Genomic DNA, 22,988 nt, shown 5'->3' with positions numbered 1-22,988 from the left:
CTGTCGCTGTGCTCTCTCCGGCCCTGGGCCGTGAAGAGGAAGGGCCTCCTGCGGGGTCAGGCATGGGCACCCTGCCTTCCGAGGAGCACATAGCCCAGGAGGCGGGAGGGCAGGGCCGCGTGTCTGGGCTGCTCTTCCCGCCGCCCTGCCTGGCCGGCCAGGGGCATTACTCCATCGTGAGCCCACAGAATCGGTCGTCTCATGGTCGCTGGAGTGGTTGAGCGCAGCGCTCTCCACGCCCCTGCCTTCCCTCCACGCACTCCACCAGGGTTCAGGGCTTGCTGGGGGCGAGCTGTGCAAGTCCCATGCCAGCCCCAGGCCTTGGTTCTGGAAGAGCAAGCGTGCACGGCAGCCCCTGCCCCAGTAGAAATAAAGGAGGCGTAAGCTTCTCCTTGTGGTGGGTGTCTGCTTTGGCAGGACCCTGAGAAGTTGGAAACATCCTCCTGAGCTCTGTGCTGCTGCTGTCTGGTGGGGGGGGCTAAGGTGGAAGGACCCTCCCTTGCATCTTTGCCAAAGGCTCACTTTCTCTCGAGCCATGACTGGTCATCCTCTGGAGGACAAATACTTAGGTCTGGCCCATCGCCCTGGATTCAGACTTCCCCGGCTGACACCCAGGCCCTCGAGGCAGGGAGGCTTTCCACGGTGCCCGGCTGGTTCTCTGAGCCCCTGTGGTATCAGAGCAAAGCTCAAGGCCTCTGCAGACATGTCAGCGTGGCAGGAGAACCGCCCGCGTGCTGCCCGCCCGCATGTCCGTGTGGGCCGCAGCAGAGAGGGTGGTGTGTCCCACGTCTGTCCTTCGTGGCCGTCTGCCATGCTTCCACGTCTGTCTGTCTGCGTCGAGGGCAGCGTGCAGTGGGGTGCCTGAACGCCTCGCAGCCTCGTGCTCGCTGCTGCGGGAGCATGTGTGGATGAGTGCGTGCGTGACCTCTGCCCTCTAATGGTGTTTTCTTGTCTTGCTTCCTGTGCCGTGGCCGCCGTGTCCTGCCTGTTGTGTCTGTCGCTGCACCGCAGTGCTCGCCAGTCGTGGAGGACGAGGTAAAGCCTGGGCCGTGCTCGCTGGCCTCTGTGGGGGCTGCCACTGGGGTCTGAGTTGGGGCAGAAGGAGGGGATGAAGGTGCACACGGAGATCCCTTACCTGGGACCTGGGAGGCAGTCCCGCCTGGCCAGTTCACAGACGGTGGCACTCAGGGTGCCGGGATGCCGGTGGTCCTGCCCCGCAGCAGAGGCGGAGGCGGCGCAGGGCTTCCCTGGCCCGCCCCTGACCTGCACACGCTCCCTGGGCGCCTGCCCCCTGCACAGGTCAGGGATAGACAGTGAGGATGGCTGCCACTGGGCTGTGTGCTGTCCCAGCACCAGGCCAGCCACTCCTCAGGAGCAGAGGACGGGGCCTCTGACTCTACTCGGGCGTTAGACAGATGCAGAGTAAAATCCCGGCTCCGTGAGCAGAGCGAGCACACGGCCTCTCCGGGCCTCCTTCCCTCTCTGTGAGATGGGGGCGAGCCCGCGAGCCTCCTGGGGGAGCCACAGACGCGATGAGGGCGCGTGATTGCCAGGCTCTGGGCCAAGGCCACCAGCCCCATGTGCAGCTCCGCAGGGACGAGCAGAGAGGCAAGTCTCGGGCCACGCTTAGGAGCAGGCCTCTATCGAGGCGCAGCAGCCTAGGCGCTGGCCCGTGCCCCGCCTTTGAAGCAAGAGGCCCACCTGCTCCCTATGGCTGCCCCTTGGCATCTGGGGTCCAGCAAGGGCACCCCCCAAAGTCGGGGAGGGTGTCTAATGAGAAAGAGTTGGCCCTGGGAGAGTAGCCCCCTGCCCCCAAAGCTGGAAATCAGGAGTCCAGGGGTGTGGCACGGGGGCCTGCGGGGCCCGCCGGCTGTGGCAGCCCCTCCTCACTGCGTTCCAGGCGTGCTGGCGGCCTGTGTGGCTGCGTCCAGTCTCCGCCGTCTCTGGGAGACACTGCGTGCGCATGCAGCTGTGGCCTCCATGGTGGCCCCCTGGGCCCCGTCACCATCCACACCCTCTGGACACCTCCGAGGAGGCCGCCCCCCTTCTCTGCAGAAGCCACCCAGCCTCTGGCCTAGACCCCTTGGCCCCCGAAATCCCCTTGTCCCCACATCTTGCCTGCTTGTTTTTCGCCTTTCGCGGAGCCTCCACCATCTGAAGGGACGCCTTGCTGCAGCACTGGAGAGCCCGAGGGAGGGGGGGGAAGCAGACCCGCCCCCGCTAGGCCTGACCTCCTTCCCGACTCAGTGGTGGGCGGCGGGCCGCTGCAGGGTGGCTGTCTGCCCTCTCAACTGGGGCCGCCGCTCACACTAGGACGGGAGGCGGAGTGAGAGCAGAGCGGGCCTGGAGTCCTCGATAGTGCCCCTGGGGAGTCCCCCGTACACGAGAGCACCGCAGGCGGGGAGCGGAGCTTGCATCTTGGCTTTCGCAGCCCAGTCTACCCCTGGGAAACTCCCACCTCAGGGTTCACGCCACGGCGACTGAGGGCAGGCAGGGAGAAGGCCCCGGGGCTGGCTCTCGGGACAGGGTGCCCTCTGCTGTGCATCGGCGGCGAGAAGGCCTGAACGAAGGAAATCCAGCAAGAAACAGGGCAGGGGCAGAAGCAGCTCAGTTCCCCCGCGTCGCTCCACGGCCCAACCAGGAAGCAGCCTGAAAGTCACCGCTTCGAGCCTTGTGCTGTGGTGAGCAAAAGCCCCGTCGTGCCTGCGGCTACAGGCTTCCACAGCCTTCCACGGGCTTCCACAGGCTTCCTTTAAGCCCAGAAGAAGTCAAGGTGTAATGGATCCGTCAGTCTGTACAGCAGAACGGGGAGTGAAGTTCTGGGTGAACCTCGACAGCATGATGCACAAAAGGCCACGTGTCATGGGATTCCAGAGACAGGAGGCAGCGTGCACGCGGCGGAGCGCAGCTTCAAGGTTAAAGTTAAAGGGTGCAGGTGTCCTTCGCACAGAGCGAGGCGGCAGGCACGCCCCCTCGCAGACGTGCCAGCTGCCCCTGAGTCGTTTACGCAGCACGGCAGCTCGCGGTGATGCGCCTGGGATGGACTGTTGGGTGTGTGCGCGCGTCAGCAGAAGAGCTTTGGAAGAGGAGAGAGCAGTGCCTTGTGCTGCACGAGCTCCCGCTCAACAGAACATGCTCGCTGCCGGGCGAGGGCCGCGTCGGGCCGGGCTGCACGAGGCAGCACCTCCCCTCCGCCCGTGAGCTGGTTAGCTGGATCAGCGGGGGCACGCCACCCAAGGGGACACGAGGCAGCCCGGAACGTTCCCTCACCTCCCACAGCCCATCTGCTCCCTGAGCCCGGGCCGAGGGTGCGCCTCTGTCCGGACACCCCTTGGGGCAGCTCTACCTGCAGAACAGGCCTCGGTGTTTCCAGAAAGCTCTGCGGGGCTGTCTGGGAGCTGCGTCTCACTGCCGGCCGCCTCTCTCCCCCTGTGTTTCAGCAGGAAGGAGCGCCCCACCTCTCTGAACGTCTTTCCCCTGGCGGACGGCACGGTACGTGCACAGATGGGGGGCAAGCCCCTGCCCTCGGCGGACCACTGGCACCTGAGTGACCTCGGCCAGCTGCAGTCCAGCGCCAGCCACCAGGTTTCGTAGCCGGGCCATGGAGTGCGGGTCCCGCCCCCTGTCGCTGGCACCCCATATCCATCCGGGCCTAAGCCCTGCTCCCTGAGCACAACCCTTTGCAGCCTCTCCCGCCCTACCAGACCCCCCAAGTCATGACCCGAGTGGAGGGCCCGGCCCCCGCTGCCGCGGCCGCTCGTTGCGCCCTGCCACCCCAGGATACGGGGGCCATGCCGAGTCACAGCCACGCCCCATGTCCCAGCCTGCCTCGGGCACACAGCACAGGGCGGTGCCTTGGGCCGGGGCCGTCTCCTTGGCTGGGCCAAGTCCCTGGTGTCTGAGGCTGCCGCGCCCACGGGGAGGGGGCAGAGGCCAGGTTCTTCTCTCCATAGTCTGTTCTCATTTGTTTTCCGTGGTAGCAGCTCCTCCGTCTGAGTTGACGTGGCCAATGGGCCTCCACGGTGTGCCAGCTGTGAGCACATCCCAGACTGCAGACCAGAGAGCACCAGGCCAACAGCGCCAGGGCATGGGTCTGGGGCTCGCACTGGCCGGCGAAGGCAGGCCAGGACCCTGAGCCACCCAGCGGTGGAGGTGGCCCTCGGGGGCAGCCTGGGCCTGGTGACTGTCACCCTGATGTTGGGATGCCTGCAGAAGGCATCACGCCAGTGGGCCTGTGGGCGTGGGTGGGGGCTTCTCCAGGAGCCTGCCTTGTGGCCTGGGTGCCTGTGCTCCCGCAGCCTCTGAGTGTCTAGTTTGCCTGCAGGGTTCTGCCAGCCTGCCAGCTCGGGCACCACATGGCCTCACCCACCCTGCTTGTGTTCCACGGAGCGGCCATCAGCCTGGGCTCCTGCCAGGCACCTGGTGCTGGCTGGTGCCTGGCACTGGCAGGCCAGAGCTCCCTCGGCCGGCTGGGCCGGCTTTGCCCCTTAAGGTGGCTCCCGCACACCCACTGTCGCTCACATACATCTCACTCACACCTGAACTCGCTCACACCCAATCTTGCTCACACCTGATCACTCACGCCGTGTCTTGCTCACACTTGATGGCTCACACCCGATCTTGTTCACATACATCTCGTTCACACCCACTCTCGCTCACACCTGATCACTCACACAGCATTTTGCTCACACCTGGTTGCTCACACCCGCTCTTGCTCACACCTGTACTGGACTTCTCAGCTGGAGTTTGCCCTGTCAGCACTTGAAGCTGCCATGTGGGCATCAGCTTGAGGGCCATGTGCCTGGAGCCCTGGCCGTCCGGACTCCAGCTCCTCAGGCCTGTGTCTGACTTCGTTTCTTCCCGTCACCCTCCTTTCTCCTACTCTTCTGTCTGAAACAGTTTTCCTCTTCATAATCGTGGTGTTTTATGTTTTAGTTTGTAGGTGTGTTTTATTTTATTTTTATTTTATTTAAATAATTATGTTTCAGTCCTTTTGAGTTCATGCTCTAGGATTTAATTCTAATTTCTTAATTTTTTATTGTTTTGTTTTGTCGTTTTGTTTTTATGTGCTGTATTTTCAGTGTTTTAACCAAACAGTTGTGGCTTCTCATGGTGAGGATTGACCGCTAAGAGTCTGGTTTCTTTGCGTTTGGAGGGCACTGCTCCGCCTCGGTGTTTAGGAGGTTGAGAGGTTTGCCTTTAGGTAAGTTGTGGCCAGGGGTGTGTCTGTGGGTAAGTGGTGGCCCCGCAGGTCACACGAGCCAGAGGGATTTGGGGGTGCGGTCACACGGAGCATCCCCCGAGGGAACCGCCAGGGTTAACGGAGACACCCTGAGAGCCCTCGCCTCCAGCTGGCCGGAGACACCCTGAGAGCCCTTGCCTCCAGCTGGCACGTCGCGGCCTGTAGAGGAAGGTCCAGGGAACGCTGGCCTCGAGGTGTGGGTTCACCCACATGTCCCGCTGGTCCCCACTGGTAGGATCCCCCACTCTTCTGCAAGACGGCAGTGGGCACCCCTCCTGTGGGACGCAGGGTCCCTGAGCTGTGGAGGATCAGAGTCTGCTTGGGAACCTTTATTTCCAAGGCATAACTTTCAGGGAGGGTGAGAGTCGCCTCTTTCAGCCTGGGTGGTGGATGAAGAGGAGAGGCTTTTCCCAGGGCCCACACCTGAGGGCAGGATCTTCCTGCAGAGCCTTCTGGGAGTGTGGTGGTGCTCTAGCATAGGCCTTCCCGGGCAGCCCTCCTGCGCCCCGGCGGACGGCGCCCCTGCACTGGAGGGTGCTCAGCAGCACCCTGGCCCTGCCCCCGGATGCTGGACGCATCCCCACCCCCGGTGGTGAGGACCAAAGTCCGGGCCTGCCTAGTGCCCGCTAGGGCAGCGTTGCCTGGGGTGAGAGCCCCTGCCGCAGAGCAATTTCAGCGCCCATTGGATGGAGCCAGGAGCCCACTTTCCAAATGAATGCCGCATGTGCTGCGCCTGAGAGGCTCCCCTGACCTGGCGGGCGCAGGAGGCGGCGGAGGCAGCTCAGGGCCGGTTCCGGCTGGCTTCTGGAGGTGGCCGCTGCCTTCTGAGCTAATGGTGTGCCTCAGAGGGCCCCAGCTGTCCCCCCAGCTTTAGAGGACTGGGTACCTCTGGGTCAGCATCCCCCCGTTAGGCAGCCCCCCAAGAGTGGGGGCACCAGCAGGACGTATGATCCGGCGCAGTCGGCCGAGGCGTGTGTGCTGGGGGCCAGCGCTCCAGCAGCCAGCCCTTCCTCAGCAACTAGCAGGCTGGGGGGTGGGGCCAAGCCAGGAGGCAGAGCTGCTGCAGAGCCGCACCCGAGGTTACGAGCCGGCATAACAGAAGAGCGTGTGGGATGCCGCTTTGCAGCACCATTTTTGCTGTGTTTGCCCAATATTTTCTTTAGGAAAAACCACAGGAAAAAAAAAAGGTGTGTTTTACGGCCCACATTTGTTGAAAGAGAATATTTTCCTCCCTAATGGCATCCTTAAGGTGAAGAGTTAATTGCAGTTCACAGAAATCTTGGGTTTTTACCTCCAGAACATTTGGCTACATCCATTCTTAAAACATGGAGTTTCTGTTCATTTGCCTTTGCGTTGACTTGAGGCCTGGAGCGCTGAGCATTAGGGTGCCCTCAGTGTCCCCTTTGTTTGGGAGACAACGGCAGGTGTGTGTGGGGTAGTGCAGCCAGCACTGAGTCCACCCGCTCCCCGGCAGGCAGGCAGGCAGGGCTGGCCGCGTGCTGCCCAGCAGGGCGCGCTCCACAGCCGCACCGGCCCGGCCGGCTCCTCTGGGGCCCCGCCGCGCAGAGCCTCCCGCTGCCAGGCTGCCGCTTGTTCCCGACTGACAGCAGGCTGCAAAGGGTTGCCCCCCGTGTCGTGTCCCTTCATCTCCATCACACCCTGCCTCATCGGACTGTCTTCTGGAAGGGTACGGGTTGAAAGCCACATTTCAGACCATGTACTAAGGTAGCAGCTACTTCCAGGAGGCCACGGCAGTGGCCAAGTAAGCACAACCTTTCCGTCAGCTGCCCGTGAGTGAGGAGACCCAAAGGAATTGGCCCGACAGGTGCCAGAGGCCCCGTCCCTTCCATGTGGAGGACGGCATGGTTCACTCCAGCTCCTTCGCGAGGGGCGAAGGGGCTGAGCAGTGGGGCCTCAGGTGGAGGCGACGAGGCCTCCCCGGCCAGCCCCGGAGCTTGGGCGGAGGATGCCGCCGCGACGTGCCCCTCCGCCCTGTGTTTGCTCCTAGTGCCCGCAAGACGAGATGTCCGAGTCGGGCCAGTCCTCGGCGGCCGCTACACCCAGCACCGCCGGCACCAAGTCCAACACGCCCACGTCGTCCGTGCCCTCGGCCGCGGTCACGCCCCTCCACGAGAGCCTGCAGCCCCTGGGGGACTACGGCCCGGGCACGAGGAACAGCAAGCGGGCTCGGGAGAAGCGCAACAGCCGCAACATGGAGGTCCAGGTCACCCAGGAGATGCGCAATGTCAGCATCGGTACGCGGCGCCCGGCCCCGGCCGCGTGGGGCCGCGTGGAGCCTCCGCCCGTGTGGTCGGAGCCCCGCGGCGCCCGGCAGCACACTCCATTAGTGCCGAGGGGTGAAGGGGCCCAGGGCCTCCTGCCCCTCACCTGACGGGCAGTCCCTGGCCCACTTCCAGGGGTCTGACGGCCACGGGGTCTTCTGGGGTCCGACCCACCGCCAGGCAGCCTTGAGTGCATGGACCGCCGGGCCCGTCTCCTCTGCTCCTGGGGCCCTGCACTTCTGGGCCCCTCTGGCCACTCGGACAGCTCTGCCCGTCCAACTGCCTGCCCACGGGTGGTCTCGCACAGGCCTCGGGACTTGGCTCCAGGGGCCAGCCGTGGGGTGTGGGGGGAGGTCGCTGGACCCTCCTCTGACGCCAGGCTGTCTTGTGTACCCTCAGGGATGGGCAGCAGTGATGAGTGGTCTGACGTCCAGGACATCATAGACTCCACCCCGGAGCTGGACATGTGCCAGGAGCCCCGCCTGGACCGCAACGGCAGCAGGTACTGGCCCGGCCCTCCCCCCAGGAGAGCTGCTGCTGCTGCCCTGTGGAGCCCGAGGAGGGCCTGGCCCCACCATCCCCACTTCTCGCCCCACGGGCATGAGCCGCGCTGCACCCACAGGCCAAGAGTGGGGGTTGGGAGCACGCGGGTGGGGGCAGGCCAGTGACGCCCCTGCCTGTCCCCTCTGGGCGTGTCCCTACAGCCCTACCCAAGGGATCGTGAACAAGGCTTTCGGCATCAACACCGACTCCCTGTTCCACGAGCTGTCCACCGCAGGGTCCGAGGTCATCGGGGACGTGGACGAAGGGGCCGACCTGCTAGGTAAAACCCGGCAGGCTCTGCCGCTCACCCCGTGTGGCGGCGCTTGCTTGCTGTTTCTGTTTGTCACGAAAGGAGAATTTTATACCAGGCGTAGCTAGAGATGTTTCTCACAGCCTTGTTGGCATGTGTTTCACACACTAGAGCCCACTCTGTACACTGTACACTTCTGTGGTTCTTTATGTAGTCACAGAGCTGGGCACTCGGCACAACGGTGGCATTCCAGAACATTCTCAGTGCCCCAGAAAGAAGCCCCATGCCCAGTAGCTCCCACCCCGCCCCCTCTCCAAGCCCTCCCCCAAATAGCCTACTTCTAGGAACACTTGGGGGAGGGCAGCCATCCTTCGTCCCCTTAACTCTGGGGAAGTGTGCGGACACTTTGGGGGCCTCTCCAAGCCCTTGGCACACAAGCCCCCCTGGAACTCTCCAGTGGGTGTGAAAGGCTGCAGGAGACAGGAAGCCTGACCTCAAGGTGGGCTCCTGACCAGAGATGAGTGGCAGCGCCTGCCTCCACCTCCCGGGCAGCTGAGCACGCTGCACTGCCGAGGGCCGTGGCCACAGGCCTCGGCGCACCGCCACGTAGGGCAGGGCGCAAACCCCCTTGGCCACGTGTTCTAAGAGGCCTTTCTTCTCGCAGCCCCCTCCTGGCAGCCCAGCTGGGTGTAGGTGGGCTTCCATGGCCGGGCGTCTCTCCCACGGAGGGGCAGTTACGGTTCCGCTTTCCCCCACTTCTCTCCACATCCGGCTTTGGGTGCTACCAGGGAGGGTGCTTCTCACCTGTCCTGGCTCAGATGGAACACAGGCAGGTGGCTTTTCATCAGTCCACCTGCTCCCGTTGGACACATGGGGACTCTCCTGGGGCGGGGGGAGGTTCTGCTTCCAGAATCTCAGTGCAGTGGTGCCTGAGGCCCCGCGATCAGCGCCCTCTGCCCTGGTGCCAAGGCAGTGCCGTCTCACATCTAAGAGTCTTCTTTGCCAGGCCCTCTGCTGGGTCGCTTCCCACCAGTTAGCTTGAATGACCTGTTCCCACGTTGGGTGTCGAGCACGCCCAGCTGTGTGGCCCGCTCTGCACCAGCCACAGACACTGCCACGCCTGAGCCCAGCAAAACGTTCCCGCCATTCTCAGCTTGGGTGGCGGATTGCCTTCCCCAGGTGGGGCCCCCAGGGTGCGTGTGGGGCGCAACCTGCCCAGCACATCCACGCCAGCCCTGCCTCTCGCCTGAGATCACATTCTTTCCAGCCAGGTTTCAGCAAAAAGCCTCCTTCCCAATAAAGGCAGGGTATGATTTAATTGAATATTTTCTCGTGCTTATTGTTAAAAATGTATGGAAAAATGCATGAAAGCTATTAACAAGCAGAAAAACTACTAAATAGATGCAGTTACTGTTGGTATTGTGACATAGTTCCTTCCATTCTCGTACATAATCCAGATTGTACTCTCTATGTTCAATTTTTCAGCATTTTTTTTTTGGAAAAATGATAAGCGCTTATAATAATATTCTAATAATACCAGAAAAGGCAAAGAACAGAGTAAAAGCCAAAGAAGTGCTGCTGTGGTCTCTCCAGCACTGCAGTCACCGCCTCCAGGCAGGCCTCTGCCACAGCCACGGGCGGGGACGCAGGCTATAGCGCCACTTCTGTCCTTCTGATTGTGGGTGACGTAGCAGCTTCCAGAACCTAGAAAAGTACCCCGTAAATTCCTAACTCCCCTTTCCTCTGTGGGCCTGGCCCTGTCTGTGTGCTGTCGGTTATGACCCCGTCTTCTTGGTTCTGAATGTTGCTGTTACAAATCCTGCCAGAAGAGCTACCTCTGGGCGTGAATGTTTGCCCGCGTCCCTGGCCGTCTCTTTAGAGTAGATTTCTAGAAGCACCGAGGTAAGTGAGGGTGCCTGTGGGGCTCCATCTTGCTCCCGCAGGGTGTGGAGAGGGCCCACCGCCCGCCCGGCCTTCAGGGTGCCCTCCAGGAGGGCGTGTCCTTAAGGCGTCTGCAGGGAGAAGGGACAGCAGCTGCAGTCGGTGTCTTTGCCCAGCTCAGCCGCCAAAGGGTGCACAGGGTCCCATCGGGATGGGGCGGGGAGAGCATGCCAGGTGGAGGTGGCACCTGTGCAGGCAGCAGCTTCTGGAGGTGAGACAGGCAGTGCCAGGCGTGCTGGAGGACTGGCAGCAGGCGGTGCCCTGAGCTTTTGAGAAATTGATTCAAAGCCTTCTCCCTGGAACAGTGCACATGGGTGGGCAATTCCATGGCCTCTCCACGCTCCTTTGAGGCCGTGGGTGCAGTCTGGAAGCGGTCCAGGGCAGCCCCAGCGGCCAGCAGCAGGCATGGACTGTCGGGGAGGGGCAGGATGGGAGGCCCTGCGCCTCTCTTCAGTCTGCCGTCACGGAGCAGGACATAGAAACCAGCATTTTTGTAGGCACTGTGGCCATTGGCCCCCGCGGGCTCAGCGGCAGTGAGCACGGGGGCCACCTCACTTCCTAGAGGACGACGCCGAGGCCAGGCGCAAGGCCCCATGGCCACTGCAGTGCGGCCTGCGCCCAGTGGCAGCCTCAACTCCAGCCGCCAGCTGCGCTCTGCCGAGCACCTTTCCTGAGCTGGAATACCCCCTGTATACAGTGCCCGCGCTATGAGCGTGCAGCGGCCTTCGGTCCAGTCTGCAGACGTCACCACAACAAGCAGTAGAGCACTCGTCACCCCGAAGGCAGCCCGTGCCTGTTCGCATCGCCCCTGCTCACCCAGCCGCTGGTCCTCTGCCCTCTGTCTGAGGACCCGCCTGCGGGGGACGTCACCAGCTGCTGGTCCTCTGCCCTCTGTCTGGGGACCCGCCTGAGGGGAACGTTGCGCCTCAGTGCAGCCAGGCGGTGTCTGGCCTTCGTCCGGCCACCTCCGCACAGCTCGACATCTGCAAGGCGCAGCCGTGAGGTGGTGCAGGACAGAGCTCCGTCCTCTGTGTGACTGGATGCCTCCCCATTGCGGGCACGGACCGTCTTTCACCCTGAGGTCACCCGTCAAGGCCTCCCCGGCTGTCACGGCTCCTGCTGCCGCCCGCACGTGCTGTGCTTATGCTCTGCAGCCTGCAGCTGGAGGGGCGTCCAGACTGCCAGTCCCTCCAGAGCACGCCTGCACTCCAGCGCCGCTGCTTCACTGTCCATCCCAGCGTACTGCCATCCTCGCCGCGGCGCCAGCTTCAAGCAGCATCGAAGCCACCCTCTGTCGTGTCACCGCCCACAGGCCCCTCTTCAGACAGCCTCATGGCAAAGGTCACTTTCATGCAGAATCGCCACCAGCGGTGATGGGGAGAAGCAGCGAGCTAGGAACGGTGTCTCAGGGAGGACCCCGGGGAGGCCCTCCGCGGAGCTGGGGACCGCGGGCCACCGGGGCAGGTTCTGGGCAGGGGGTGTCGCGGGCCCACCAGCACTCCTGGTGGAGAGGAGGGCCTCTGTGGCCTCCAGGCACAGGGGCCGCGTCTTCTAGAAGAAGACGGTGTCCCTGGTGGCTGTTCTCAGGCGGCGAGCGGTGGTGGCTGCACCTGCACTTGGCAGGGGGTGGCCCACTTGGGCACCACATAGTTTGGGTTGAAACAAGACCCTCTTGGTAGTGATGGGCCTTTCCGGAAGCTCTCGTGCACATATGAGAGTCAGGCAGCAGGAGGAGCTCGGGAAAGGGTCCCGTTGCTGCGCAGTCCGCCAGCGGCAGCAGGTGAACTTTGATGTAACTGGCCACCGAGTGGAGGCAGGACCTGGGCCTCCGCTTCCTGTCTGCCCTCACCCCCTCCTCGGGGAGCGCGGCAGCCACCTCGGCGCCCCTGGTCCCCTTCCCTGAGGACAGCGGTCTGGAGCGGGTGCAGCAGCCCCGAGGCCCACAGTGCACCGCTGAGCAGGAGGGAGGTGGGCCGTGGCTGCTCTTCCGAGCCTCGGTTCTGTGACAGTCCTTCACAGCGCAGAGAAAGGGGCTGGCGCTCGCCGAGCACACAGAGGCCACCTAAGGGGCAGCGGGGCTGAGCAGGGCTGAGTGGGGCCTCGCCCAAAGCGCCCACTGCCTGGGAGTGCCTCCAGGCCGCTCGCAGCGTTTTGACGGAATCACTCTGGCCGTGAAGGGAGGGCAGTGCCCCTGGCTACCGTACGGCTTTCTCCATCTAACCTAAGGTGGCCCCTGTCGTGAGGCGCACCACACTTTAGGGATCTCGGGCCCGGCGCAGAGCCGGCCGCTGTACCAGCTGCTGCGCCACATTGTCCTGTGTGATTCCACAGCAGCCCCACACTCGGCACTGTTTTCCCATTTTACAAATGACTGGCATGCAGAACACATAAGCAGCTTGCCCTGGCCATTTAGTTAGAGGCTGACACTCAGACCCAGGCTTCGTCATCTCAGAGTCGGCATTAGGGCCCTCCGCCACCCTGCAGGAAGCCCGAGGCTGTCAGCGACAGGCCTCCGCAGTGACCCAAACTCGCCCCCGCGCAGGAGCCACGCTCTGCAGAGCAAACTATAAAAGCTAATCAGGGATGTAAGGAAGGCTCGGGTACCGAGGAAGACGTCACAGGTCCCTGGGTGTACAGATCCAGCAGTGAACGCCGTCCGGCGATGTCACAGACCACCCCTTGCCTTGAGTTCAAGGGTTTTTGGAGCGCGGGAGAGTGTTTGGCCAGGAGGTGGCAGCAGCGTGGGAGCCGTTGGGGCAGCCCCGGCAGACAGCGGGGAAGGGAAGGGAAGAGGGCCGGCACACCCTCAGGGCAGGGGCGCATGTGTCCCGGTGCTTGAGCCACCACGCAGGGCGTCGGGGTCAGGGGCTCTGAGGGCAGAAGCGGCTCGGCGTCTTGTCGCTCGTCTTTGGCTGGCAGGGGGTGCGGCTTCATGGGGCGCACAAAGCAGCTGGGCTCCGCGCGCCTGAAGTGGCTGGTTGGGGCTCCTGTTCAGCATTTGACCGTGAGAGTCTGAGACGGATGCGCTGGGCTTTGGGGCTGGTGGTGCCAGGCCGCTGTGGAGACGTGAACCACGCACAGGGCCAACCGTGGGGCGGCTTGGCTCACGCGGAGAACCATCATCCCTGCGTTAAGTTCATCCAGCGCCCGGGAAACCCCAGCAGACTTGTTTCTCCTGGAACCTTAGGAGTGGATCCTGAAGTTCTCTCAGAAAAGCAACCATGTGAGAACAGTCCAGGGCTTTTCGAAAAAGAGCCTGCTTGAAGGGCTGCCCCTCCAGGTGTCAGCACATGCCATGGTGCCATGGAGTGGAAGGGCCACGCTCAAGGCCCCCGGCGCCAGGAGCAGGCCTGGACCTGTGGGAAGCCGCGCGTGGCTGGCGAGGCGCTCCCAGGCGCTGGGAAGTGGGGGCCAGGGTGTGCTGGGGCACCAGGGCGCCACTCGAGCCAGACGAGCCCCACCGCGCATGGACAGGGGAACTGTAGGGGCTGACGGCTCAGCTCAGGGACGCACGGGTCACGGACTGACGAAGAGCGCCGGGACGCTTTGCACGTGGGGCCCTACGAGATGAGGCCAAGACGGGGAACAGCGACCGGTGGACACACGCAGTGAGGACCTCCCCAGTTAAGGCTGCAGCAAGCAGCCGGGAGACGGGGGACACGAAACGGGAGCCGCCAGGCGGCCAGGGAGTGCCGTCCACTGTCAGGAAGAGCAGGCGGAAGTTAAGAGGGAAGTTAGGAGGGAAGCAGCTGGGCGGCAGTCAGGCTGGAGACCCTGTGGCCGGGGGGAGGGAACCCCTGCCCGCTCCCCCGAGGGAAAGCAGCCCCGCCGGGGGAGCCCCACTTTCTCAGGCAAAGAGGTGCTCCACAGGCGGCTTCGCTGGTCACGCAGGCGTAGGGGCCCTGCATGCCTGGCACAGGGCGGGCGCACGCCTGGACAGAGCTCTGGCTGGAGGGCCGGGTCGAGGTGAGCAGGGGCCAGAGGAGGAGGGAGGGAAGGCCCTGTTTCTGTGTCTTAAGAAGCGATGTCTGTCTAGAAGGGCCTGAGAGAGAGGATCTAAAACGCCGGCAGCCGTTGTTTTGGGAGGTGGAGGGCGAGACGACTTCCGCTTCCTGGTCCCTGTGCTTTTTTGCTCCTGGACTTTGCAGAGGATGTGCTCTGTCCTGTGAATGCAGGGGCCTCCTACCTGGAGGGAATCGAGTAGCGCTAACGCTGTTTCATCTGACCTTCCCTTTTGGGGAAAGAAGCCTTTTTCACCCATGTCCCATTTTCTCATGAGCCTCTGCTGTTCAGAGGAGAGGGGTGGGACCCCAAGGGGGCCACGGGTGCCTGCCCCCCCCCCCCACCCTGCCTTGTGCTGGCTTTCTCGTCCCTCCTCCTGGAGCCCTTGCTCGCTGGTCACCTCTGGTCATCCTGCGCCTCAGGCCATGCCGTTCCTGCTAGGGCTGGCCTCACCAGAGGGCCGGGAGGCTGGGCTGGGCCCGCGCTGCCCCCTGCCCCAGCAGGGCCCGTTCACACGGGTCCTGGAGGCTGGTCACCCTCAGCGTGCACTCCTGCCCACGCCACGCACCACGCAGACGTGCAGGGGCACGCATGCCCACCAGGCATACATACACGCACGCATGCGCACCACTCACACCTGCACACCGTATAGCACCACGTGCCCCCAGAGGCCTCCGTCAGCAGGTCAGCCCTCCTCGGGCAGGGACAGACAGGGAAGGCTGAGCAGCCGCCCGGGCAGGGGTCAGAGCGGCCTCGGCGTGAGGGGCGGCGCTGCGGCCGCCCGGTGCTGCGTGGGCTCCGCCCCCACCGGCCTGCGGCACCTGCTCCTCAGCCTTCAGGGCTGACGGGCTGAATCGTTGTGATGTTGTCTTTAATAAGAACTTCTTTATTTTGTTGGTTCCAGTCACCAACTGACCTTTGTCCACTTCCTTTCCCCCGTCTCTCTGCTTCGCTGGACACGGCCCCAGGGGAGTTCTCAGGTGTGTATCTCTCCGTTTGCCTCAGTGTCGGGCCACCTCTTCCCCAGGTGGAGGGGCCGTGCTCGGGCCCCTGCCACCCCCTGCCGGCGTCCGCCCAGCTGCCCCGGCTGGCCCCAGCCCTGGCGCAGGCCTGCTTCTGCTCCCCAGCTCATTCCAGCTTGCCCTCCCACCCCGACAACGGCCGTGGATCTGAGGGGCACTGTGGGTGCCCGAGCCCTCTCCCCGAGCCCGCGCAGGCCCCAGGGCCTTTCCTAAGGGCCTGTGGGGCGACACAAGTGCCGGCCAGTTGGCAGAACCTGACGCCAGGCCCAGGCGCAAGCCCTGTCTCCCCGCTCTGTCAGGGGCACCCCAGCAGTCGGGTCCCATGGGGTTCCCGCCTGGCGAGGCCCCCCTCACCAGCCACGCAGCCTCTGCGTCTGCCAGAGGCCCGGCCGGGGCCCCACCGTACCCCCTCTTTCTGTTAAAAGCTGATAGTTGCATTTCTAACAACCCCTCAACTTTTACTGCACACGCGCTTTAGGCGTCGCAATCTTGGGGCAACCCCAAGGATAAAGTCCTGGACCCTTCCAGAAGGCGCGCTAGCTGCTCCTGCCTCCTCCCTCCCAGCCCCAGCAGTGCCACCCCTGACCTGCGCCAAGTAGCCTGAGAGCCTTCCCGCTGCTGTGCGACGGGCTTAACAGGCTTGTTTTCTCTCCCCTCTCTCCCTTCCCGCCCTCCCGCCCTGGCCTGCCCGCCTCCGTGGGACGGGACGGCTCCCGTAGTGCGCGATGACGTTTTTGGTAAGGCAAAGGCCGCCTCTCAGCCTGCTTGCCCCATCCTGGCTTCCTCTTTGCCCCACATCGTGTTGTGCTTCACGAGCCGTGGGCTCCTTCCTGCATGGTGGGGGCGGGAGCCAGGCCACCTCCCTCCGACCCTGCCGGGCCGCCCGCCAGCAGCCGCCCGGATGCTCAGCCTCCCAGCCGCCTAGGACCGGCCAGGCCAGGGGCGGGCTGCGCAGGGCAGCCCCGGGGAGCTCCCACAGGCCGGCCTGGGCCGAGCCGGGCATCTGCCACATCCCACATGAGGGCGCAGCCCGCATGAGGCCAGGGAGCCGGCGCCAAGGCCGCAGGCAGGGCTCCTCCAGACCTGACACAGGGTGCACAGGCACACGCGTGGAACGTGTGTGTGCACACGGTGTGCACACGTGGTATATGCACCTTGTGGTACACATGTGTGTGCACGGTGTGTGTACACACGTGCATAGTGTATTATGCATGTGTGGTGTGCACATGCTGTGTGTGTGGTGTGCCTGCGCACCGTGGTGTGTGTGCGGTGTGCGCATGTGTTGTGTGTTGCATATGTGTGCGTGTGTATGATGTTCCATGTGCCGTGGTGTGTGCATGTGTGCACACGTGCTGTGGTGTGTGTGCATGTGTGCGTGGTGTATATGCACACCGCGGTGTGTGCTCATGTGTTGCATATGTGCGTTGTGTGTGCATGTGTGTGTGTAGTGTGCACATGTGCCATGGTGTGCGTGTGGTGTGCATGCACATGTGTATGTGCGCCATGGTGTGTGTGCCTGTGCGTGCGCACCGTGGCGTGTGTGCCGTGGTATGTGTGCCTGTGCGTGCACGCCTGTGCATGCACACGCCATGGTGTGTGCGCATGCCGTGGCGTGCGTGCCTGTGCATGCGTGCGCCGTGGCGTGCGTGCCTGTGCGCCGTGGCGTGTGCCTGTGTGTGCGCGCGCCGTGGTGCCTTTGGGCGCGGCTGCCTTGGGTGGCAGAGGGAAGTGAGGAGGAAGGAGGGGGGCTCCCTGGTTCCACAGTGGGCGCCGTTTGGGCTTTCATGCCCTGCTATGGAGAATTTGGTCTGCTGGGGACACGGGCCAGCCCCCGTGGGGACTAGCACGGGACACTGTCCTCCTCACTTCCCTTCCGCCCTCCACCTGCTCCACCACAGGGCGTGAGGCGTGCCCCTTGCGGGCCAGGGCAGCAGGGTTCCTTCCCGGTGGAGGGCACCTGCCTTGGCCCGCGCCGTCTGCCCAGGCTCGCTGCCCCGTCACTCCGGCTCCCTCCTCCACGCCCTCAAGGAGACTCTGAGAAGTCTCTGCTTCAGGACGGACTTAGAAGCCACGGAGCTGGGGCGCAGGAGCCTCGAGGAGCACCCACCCCTTGCTTCAGGGCCCGCCCCAGAGGCGGCCTGCCCATCCAGGAAGGCTGCAGGCCCAGGGCCAGTCCTAGGGCTACTGTCCGCCCGGGCAGGAGGGGTCCCTGCACGGCCCCTCTCCCTGGTGCCCACGGGTGGGCCTGCCTGCCCTGCCTCCCTTGGGGCGTCTCACAGGCACAGGTGGAGCCTCCTCACCTTTTGTTTCAGGAATGGGCAAGGAGGTGGGGAATCTGCTGCTGGAGAACTCACAGCTTCTAGAAACCAAGTAAGGGCGCACCCCCGCCCCTCCCAGGGCCATGCCGAGGCGGCCCCTCCTTGCTGGGCCACAGTCCCCTTGAGCAGGCGGGCTGGCCCACCTGGCTGAGCTGTCCCGGGGGTCCCTGCATTCCTCGAAACCATTCCTTTAGCAGAAGTGTCTCAGGAGCGAGATCCCTGAGTGACGTCTTCAACTAGGGTGACCCCGCTGCGGAGTGTCGCATTGGGGTGCTGAGGAGGTGCGTCCTTCAGCACTGCACTGGGCACAGGTGCACGTACCAGATGTCCAGGGCAGACCACAGCTTGTGCTCCCCGCAGCCAGGACGAGTATTTCCCTATAACCAGGACGAGGGCTCCCCTATAACCAGGACGAGGGCTCCCCCAGGTAGAACAGGAGCTGCGCTCCTGATGAGGACGGGCCCCCTAAGGTGCAGCAGCGAGGCGGCCCCGCTGAAAGTCCCCTTGCACGATGCGTGTAGCAGGCGCAGATAACGATACTCGGCTCTCTGGCTCTCTAAGAAACGCTTTGAACGTGGTGAAGAACGACTTGATTGCCAAAGTCGACCAGCTGTCGGGGGAGCAGGAGGTGCTGAGGGGCGAGCTGGAAGCTGCCAAGCAGGCCAAAGTCAAGCTGGAAAACCGCATTAAGGAGCTGGAAGAGGAGCTGAAGAGGTGAGGGCCCAGGCGCCCTGGGGCTCAGGAGGAGCTGCCAGGCCAGCAGGGCGGCCCTTCGGGTGCTCTCCAGATGCAGAGGGACCCCTTGCTTCCCCCCCGGGGCTCCAGGGGGTGGTCCTGCCTGAGCCTTCTCTCTGGGTGCAGGCAGGACTGGCTGCAGCTCTTACGTCCCCTGAAGGGGGACACAGGGCCCTGGGGCTCCCAGTACCTGCGTCCGCTCACTGCTCTGGCACTCCGACAGCAGGAGGGGCTCCAGGCCCATTCCTGGAGGTGTGGGGGGACCATGCGGCAGGGGGAGGAGGCGTGGGGGTGCCGCGCAGGGGGAGGAGGCGGGGGGGCACGCAGGGGGAGGAGGCCCAAGGGCTCAGACCCTGCAGGGGCACAGGGCAGACCTGCCTGGGTGGTCCCGCTTTGCGTCCTGCCGACGGCGGCTGCTGTCTCAGGGACCGTTCCTTGGCTTCAGCCGCCAGGACGGGTTGGGGTGGGGAGGACCTGCGCGGTGGACGTGAGGGCGCCGGTCCCAGGAGGGGCAGGAGCAGTCAGGCCCCTCTGGGGAGGGCGCGGGGTAGCCGCCGGGCCCTGACCGCCCCTCCCCGTGCTGCAGAGCGAAGTCCGAGGCCATCATCGCCCGGCGCGAGCCCAAAGAAGAGGTGGAGGATGTAAGCAGCTATCTCTGTACAGAATTGGTACAGTTCCCTCTTCATGGGCTGGGGGGCGGGGCGGGCACCACACGCTCCCCGTCCAGGGCTGCCCCCGCAGACGCCCGCCGCTCCAGCTGCGACCCAGGCCCTCGCACGCAGCCCGCACGGCTGTTTGTATGCCCCTCCGTGCCCCTCTGCGTTCCCTGCGCACGCCCCTGCACGCACGCCCCTCCATGCCCCCTGCACACATCCCCGTGCACACCCCTCCACGCCCCCTGCGCACGCACTCTTCCGTCCCCAATGCGTGCACACCCCTCCACGCCCCTGCACTCATGCCCCTGCACCCATGCCCCTCCACGCCCCTGCACACACCCCTCTCTGTCCCCTGCACACATCACCTAGCACACCCCTCCATGCTCCCTATGCGCACACTTTTCCATCCCCAGTGCACACACACCCTTCCACGCCCCTGCACACGTACTCCTGCGCGCATGCCCTTCCATGCCCCTCTGCACACACCCTCTGCGCGCACACTCCTCCATCCCCAGTGCACACACACCCCTCCATGCCCCCTGTGCACACACCTCCTGCACACACCCCCTCCACACCCCTGCACACATGCCCCTGCGTGCCCCCGCACGCCCCCTGCACACACACCCGTCCACACCCCTGTGTGCACACCGCCCCACGCACGCCCCTGCACGCACGCCCCGTGCACGCACGCCCCTGCATGCATCCCCTAGCACGCTGCACAACCCCGACGGGCAGGGAGCATTTGGGGGTAGCCCTGCCACCTCCACCCCCTGGGGTCCCTCCTGTCCAGGAGCATCTCGGGGGTCTGTGTGGGTGGGGAGTTTTGGCGGTGCTTCTCCCCCTGGCTTTGACCCCTCAGTCCTTCACCCCCCTGCGCCCAAGCCAGCTGCCCAAGCGCTGCCTCCCAGCGCCCTCCGGCCAGGCCGGCCTTCCTCAAGGACAAGCCCCGGTGTCACACCCGAGTGCCGGCTTCCCCCAGGAGCCCTGCCCCCTGTAGCAGTGGGGCCAGGGTGCGGGGCCCTCCAGAGGCACGGGCTCTGACCTTTGCTCCTGCTGGGTCACCCCCACCAGTTACCCCAGTGCCAGGTGGGACTGAGGGCGACGTGTCCACTCCCAGCACCCCTCCCCGGGAGGACAGGGGCCAGCCAACTGGGGGCCTTCTAATCTGAGGCCTGGGGCGCCCTGTGAGCAAAGGGCCGGACACCACGGGCCGTGCAGAGGGTGCCCTGCCCACCTGCCTGCCAGCGCTTGCAGGGCTGGGCGATGCTGGGCCGTCCCAGCACAGCTGGGCCTCTGGGACCGGACCCCGACTTTTGCCTGGGGTGTCCAGGGACCTGCAGAAACGCCCGTGCATGCCTCTCAGGTGTCTCCTGGGACACTTGGGAGAGGCGAGTAGACCCACACCCCCCTGCTGGTTCTGCTGAGGGTCTGGGGTGGTGCTTGGCTCGCTGCTGCTGCTGCCGTGAGGCCCCCTAACCCCGGAGGAGGCGAGGGCTCTGTGCCCCACCCCACTGAGCAGCGGCACCCCTCCCCATGCAGGACAGCGTCCCCATGACCCAGCGCCGGCGCTTCACGCGGGTGGAGATGGCCCGCGTGCTCATGGAGCGCAACCAGTACAAGGAGCGGCTGATGGAGCTGCAGGAGGCCGTGCGGTGGACCGAGATGATCAGGTGGGCGCCCGAGGGGAGCCCTGGCTGGCAACCCCAAGCCTGCGTGCAGTCCCCAGCCTGCAGGAGGAGGGGCGCAGGCAAGGGGGGTCCAAGGCATCCTGGGAAGGAGGGCAGAGCCTCCGGCCAGTGAGGGCTCCTCCGGGAAGTGGCGTGGGACCCCGTGCGGGGCCCTTTCCCCGTGAAGTCCCTCTATGGGGGCTCTGCTGCCACCTGGGCGCAGGCCGCAGGCAGGGAGCCAAGAGGCCAGGACAGCCCTTCCCCGTGTCGCCCGCAGGGCCTCCCGAGAGCACCCGTCGGTGCAGGAGAAGAAGAAGTCGACCATCTGGCAGTTGTGAGCTCTGGGGGCGGGGAGGGCGCGGCCGGTCGGGAGGGGCGGCGGGCTCGGGCTGCGCCCCTCACCTCCTCTCCCTTCCTCTCTCTGCCGCCTCCGCGGGCAGCTTCAGCCGCCTCTTCAGCTCCTCCTCCAGCCCCCCACCCGCCAAGCGCGCCTACCCCGCTGTCAACATCCACTACAAGTCGCCCACCACGGCCGGCTTCAGCCAGCGCCGCAGCCACACCATGTGCCAGATCTCGGCCGGCAGCCGCCCCCTCGAGTTCTTCCCCGACGAGTGAGTGGCCCCCTTCCCTGCTCCTCCCGGCCGCCGCGGGGTGGGGCCAGCCACCGCCAGGGCCCTGCTATCCGCCTCTGCAGGGGACGGTGCCCACGGAGGAAGGCACGCTGGCCAGGCCGCAGGGGCAGGGCCTCTCCACGCACACACTGCGTGCCAGGGGTAGTGTTGGGGCCCTGGCTTGCGGGGTGCCCCAGGCTCTGCGGCTGGTGGCCCTGCCCCACAGCATGCCCGGCCGCTCTCCTGCGAGGGTGCTTGGCTGGGAGAAGCTTCCCTGCAGGCCAGGCTTGCTCCCGGGCAGCTTGTGCTGCTGAAGGTGGGCGCTTCTCGGCTGGGGCTGAGCGTCTGGTTCCAGGGCAGAGTGGGATCCTGTCCCCGCGTGGGGGCCTCACAAGTTCTCCCTGGGGTGGGCTCCCCACCGGCTGCTCCTCGGTGACGGGACAGCAAGGGGCTCCTGGAACGGGGGCAGGCGATGCGGCTTCTAAGGCCAGCCGGTCCCAGTGCTGGGGAAAGCCACTGCGGCTCCTTCCAGTGGGTGCCTAACCCGGGCGGGCGTCTCTGTGGCCCGTCCCGGGCCCTCCCCGCAGCTCCTTCCTTGGAGGGGTAGGCACTGGGGTACGCGCTGTTGGCGCCAGGCACCTCCCTGCAAGGCAGGCTCTTGCCCTGCACTGCGCAGGCAGTGGCCGAGGCCCACCCTGCCCTTGCCCCTGCCAGCGACTGCACGTCCTCCGCGCGGCGCGAGCAGAAGCGCGAGCAGTACCGCCAGGTCCGCGAGCACGTGCGCAACGACGACGGGCGGCTGCAGGCCTGCGGCTGGAGCCTGCCGGCCAAGTACAAGCAGGTGAGCGGCGCCGCTTCCGCGGGGGCCTGAGTCTGCAGAGCGGAGGGGCAGAAGGCTCAGGGCCGCCCCTCCCCCAGCCCCTCCCACCGCGCGCGCGCCCCCCAGTGCCTCCCTGCCTCGTTGCAGCTGAGCCCCAACGGCGGCCAGGAGGACACCCGGGTGAAGAACGTGCCGGTGCCCGTGTACTGCCGCCCCCTGGTGGAGAAGGACCCGACCATGAAGGTGAGCCCGTGCCAGCCGGGGGGCTCCCTCAGGCCCTCCTGCGGGCAAGGGTAGGGCCCTGCTTGAAGCCGGGGAGTCGGGGGGGGGCGCCCAGGTCGGCCCCAGCCAGCCGCCCACCCCCCTGTAGTCCCAAGCAGTCAAGGTGTGCTTCTGTTGAGGGGCTGTGCCGGCAGGCACCGCGCTGGCCAGGTGGAGGCCGTGGCTTAGGAGGCAGGGCGAGGGAGGGGCGGCCCCTCCCCACGGGGTGCTGAAGCCCAGTGCTTGCAGCTATGGTGCGCCGCGGGGGTCAACCTGAGCGGGTGGCGGCCGAGCGAGGAGGACCCCGCGAATGGAATCAAGCCCGCGCCCGGCCGCGACCCTCTGACCTGCGACCGGGAAGTGGAAGGCGAGGCCAGGAGCAACCACACGTCTCCGGAAAAGAAGGTCAGAGCGCAGCACCGGCATTCACGCTGCGTCCGCACGCGCAGCCTGCGCTCAGGGTCAGGTTTGGGGATGGAGAAGTCGAAGGCCCCAGGGTGAGACGGGGGCAGGTCACTCAGGCGGGCCAGCCCTGTGGCCACCCCCCACCGGGTTGGCACCCAGCACCCTGGAGCGCGGCCCTAGGGTCCCTTCTGGAGCCGCAGTCAGGTCAGGTCCTCGGAGGTTCCGGGAAAGCC

General features: G+C 65.2%; 1 protein-coding gene across 25 annotated transcripts in view; it reads left to right on the top strand.

Moving 5' to 3' along the window:
• The window catches only part of MAPK8IP3 (mitogen-activated protein kinase 8 interacting protein 3), a 47,267-nt gene that overhangs the window by 19,827 nt on the left and 4,452 nt on the right, over window positions 1–22,988 (top strand). The window contains exons 5-20 of one of the 25 annotated variants that reach the window (XM_058286680.2): window positions 1,012–1,035; window positions 3,441–3,492; window positions 7,251–7,497; window positions 7,924–8,026; window positions 8,229–8,347; window positions 15,229–15,240; window positions 16,002–16,019; window positions 17,595–17,652; window positions 18,162–18,314; window positions 18,922–19,003; window positions 20,531–20,661; window positions 20,936–20,992; window positions 21,099–21,269; window positions 21,984–22,110; window positions 22,237–22,332; window positions 22,600–22,755. In XM_058286680.2, coding sequence (XP_058142663.1) covers window positions 1,012–1,035; window positions 3,441–3,492; window positions 7,251–7,497; window positions 7,924–8,026; window positions 8,229–8,347; window positions 15,229–15,240; window positions 16,002–16,019; window positions 17,595–17,652; window positions 18,162–18,314; window positions 18,922–19,003; window positions 20,531–20,661; window positions 20,936–20,992; window positions 21,099–21,269; window positions 21,984–22,110; window positions 22,237–22,332; window positions 22,600–22,755 — 1,606 coding nt within the window. Of the gene's footprint in view, window positions 1–1,011; window positions 1,036–3,440; window positions 3,586–7,250; window positions 7,498–7,923; window positions 8,027–8,228; window positions 8,348–15,228; window positions 15,241–16,001; window positions 16,020–17,567; window positions 17,653–18,161; window positions 18,315–18,921; window positions 19,004–20,530; window positions 20,662–20,935; window positions 20,993–21,098; window positions 21,270–21,983; window positions 22,111–22,236; window positions 22,333–22,599; window positions 22,756–22,988 lie in introns of all 25 variants that reach the window. The other 24 variants (XM_058286684.2, XM_058286670.2, XM_058286683.2 and 21 more) reach the window with 24 other exon arrangements.

The sequence above is a fragment of the Dasypus novemcinctus genome, chromosome 23 (genome assembly GCF_030445035.2).
Source record: "Dasypus novemcinctus isolate mDasNov1 chromosome 23, mDasNov1.1.hap2, whole genome shotgun sequence".
Lineage (NCBI taxonomy): Eukaryota > Metazoa > Chordata > Mammalia > Cingulata > Dasypodidae > Dasypus > Dasypus novemcinctus.
This window is presented reverse-complemented; position numbering and strand designations above follow the sequence as displayed.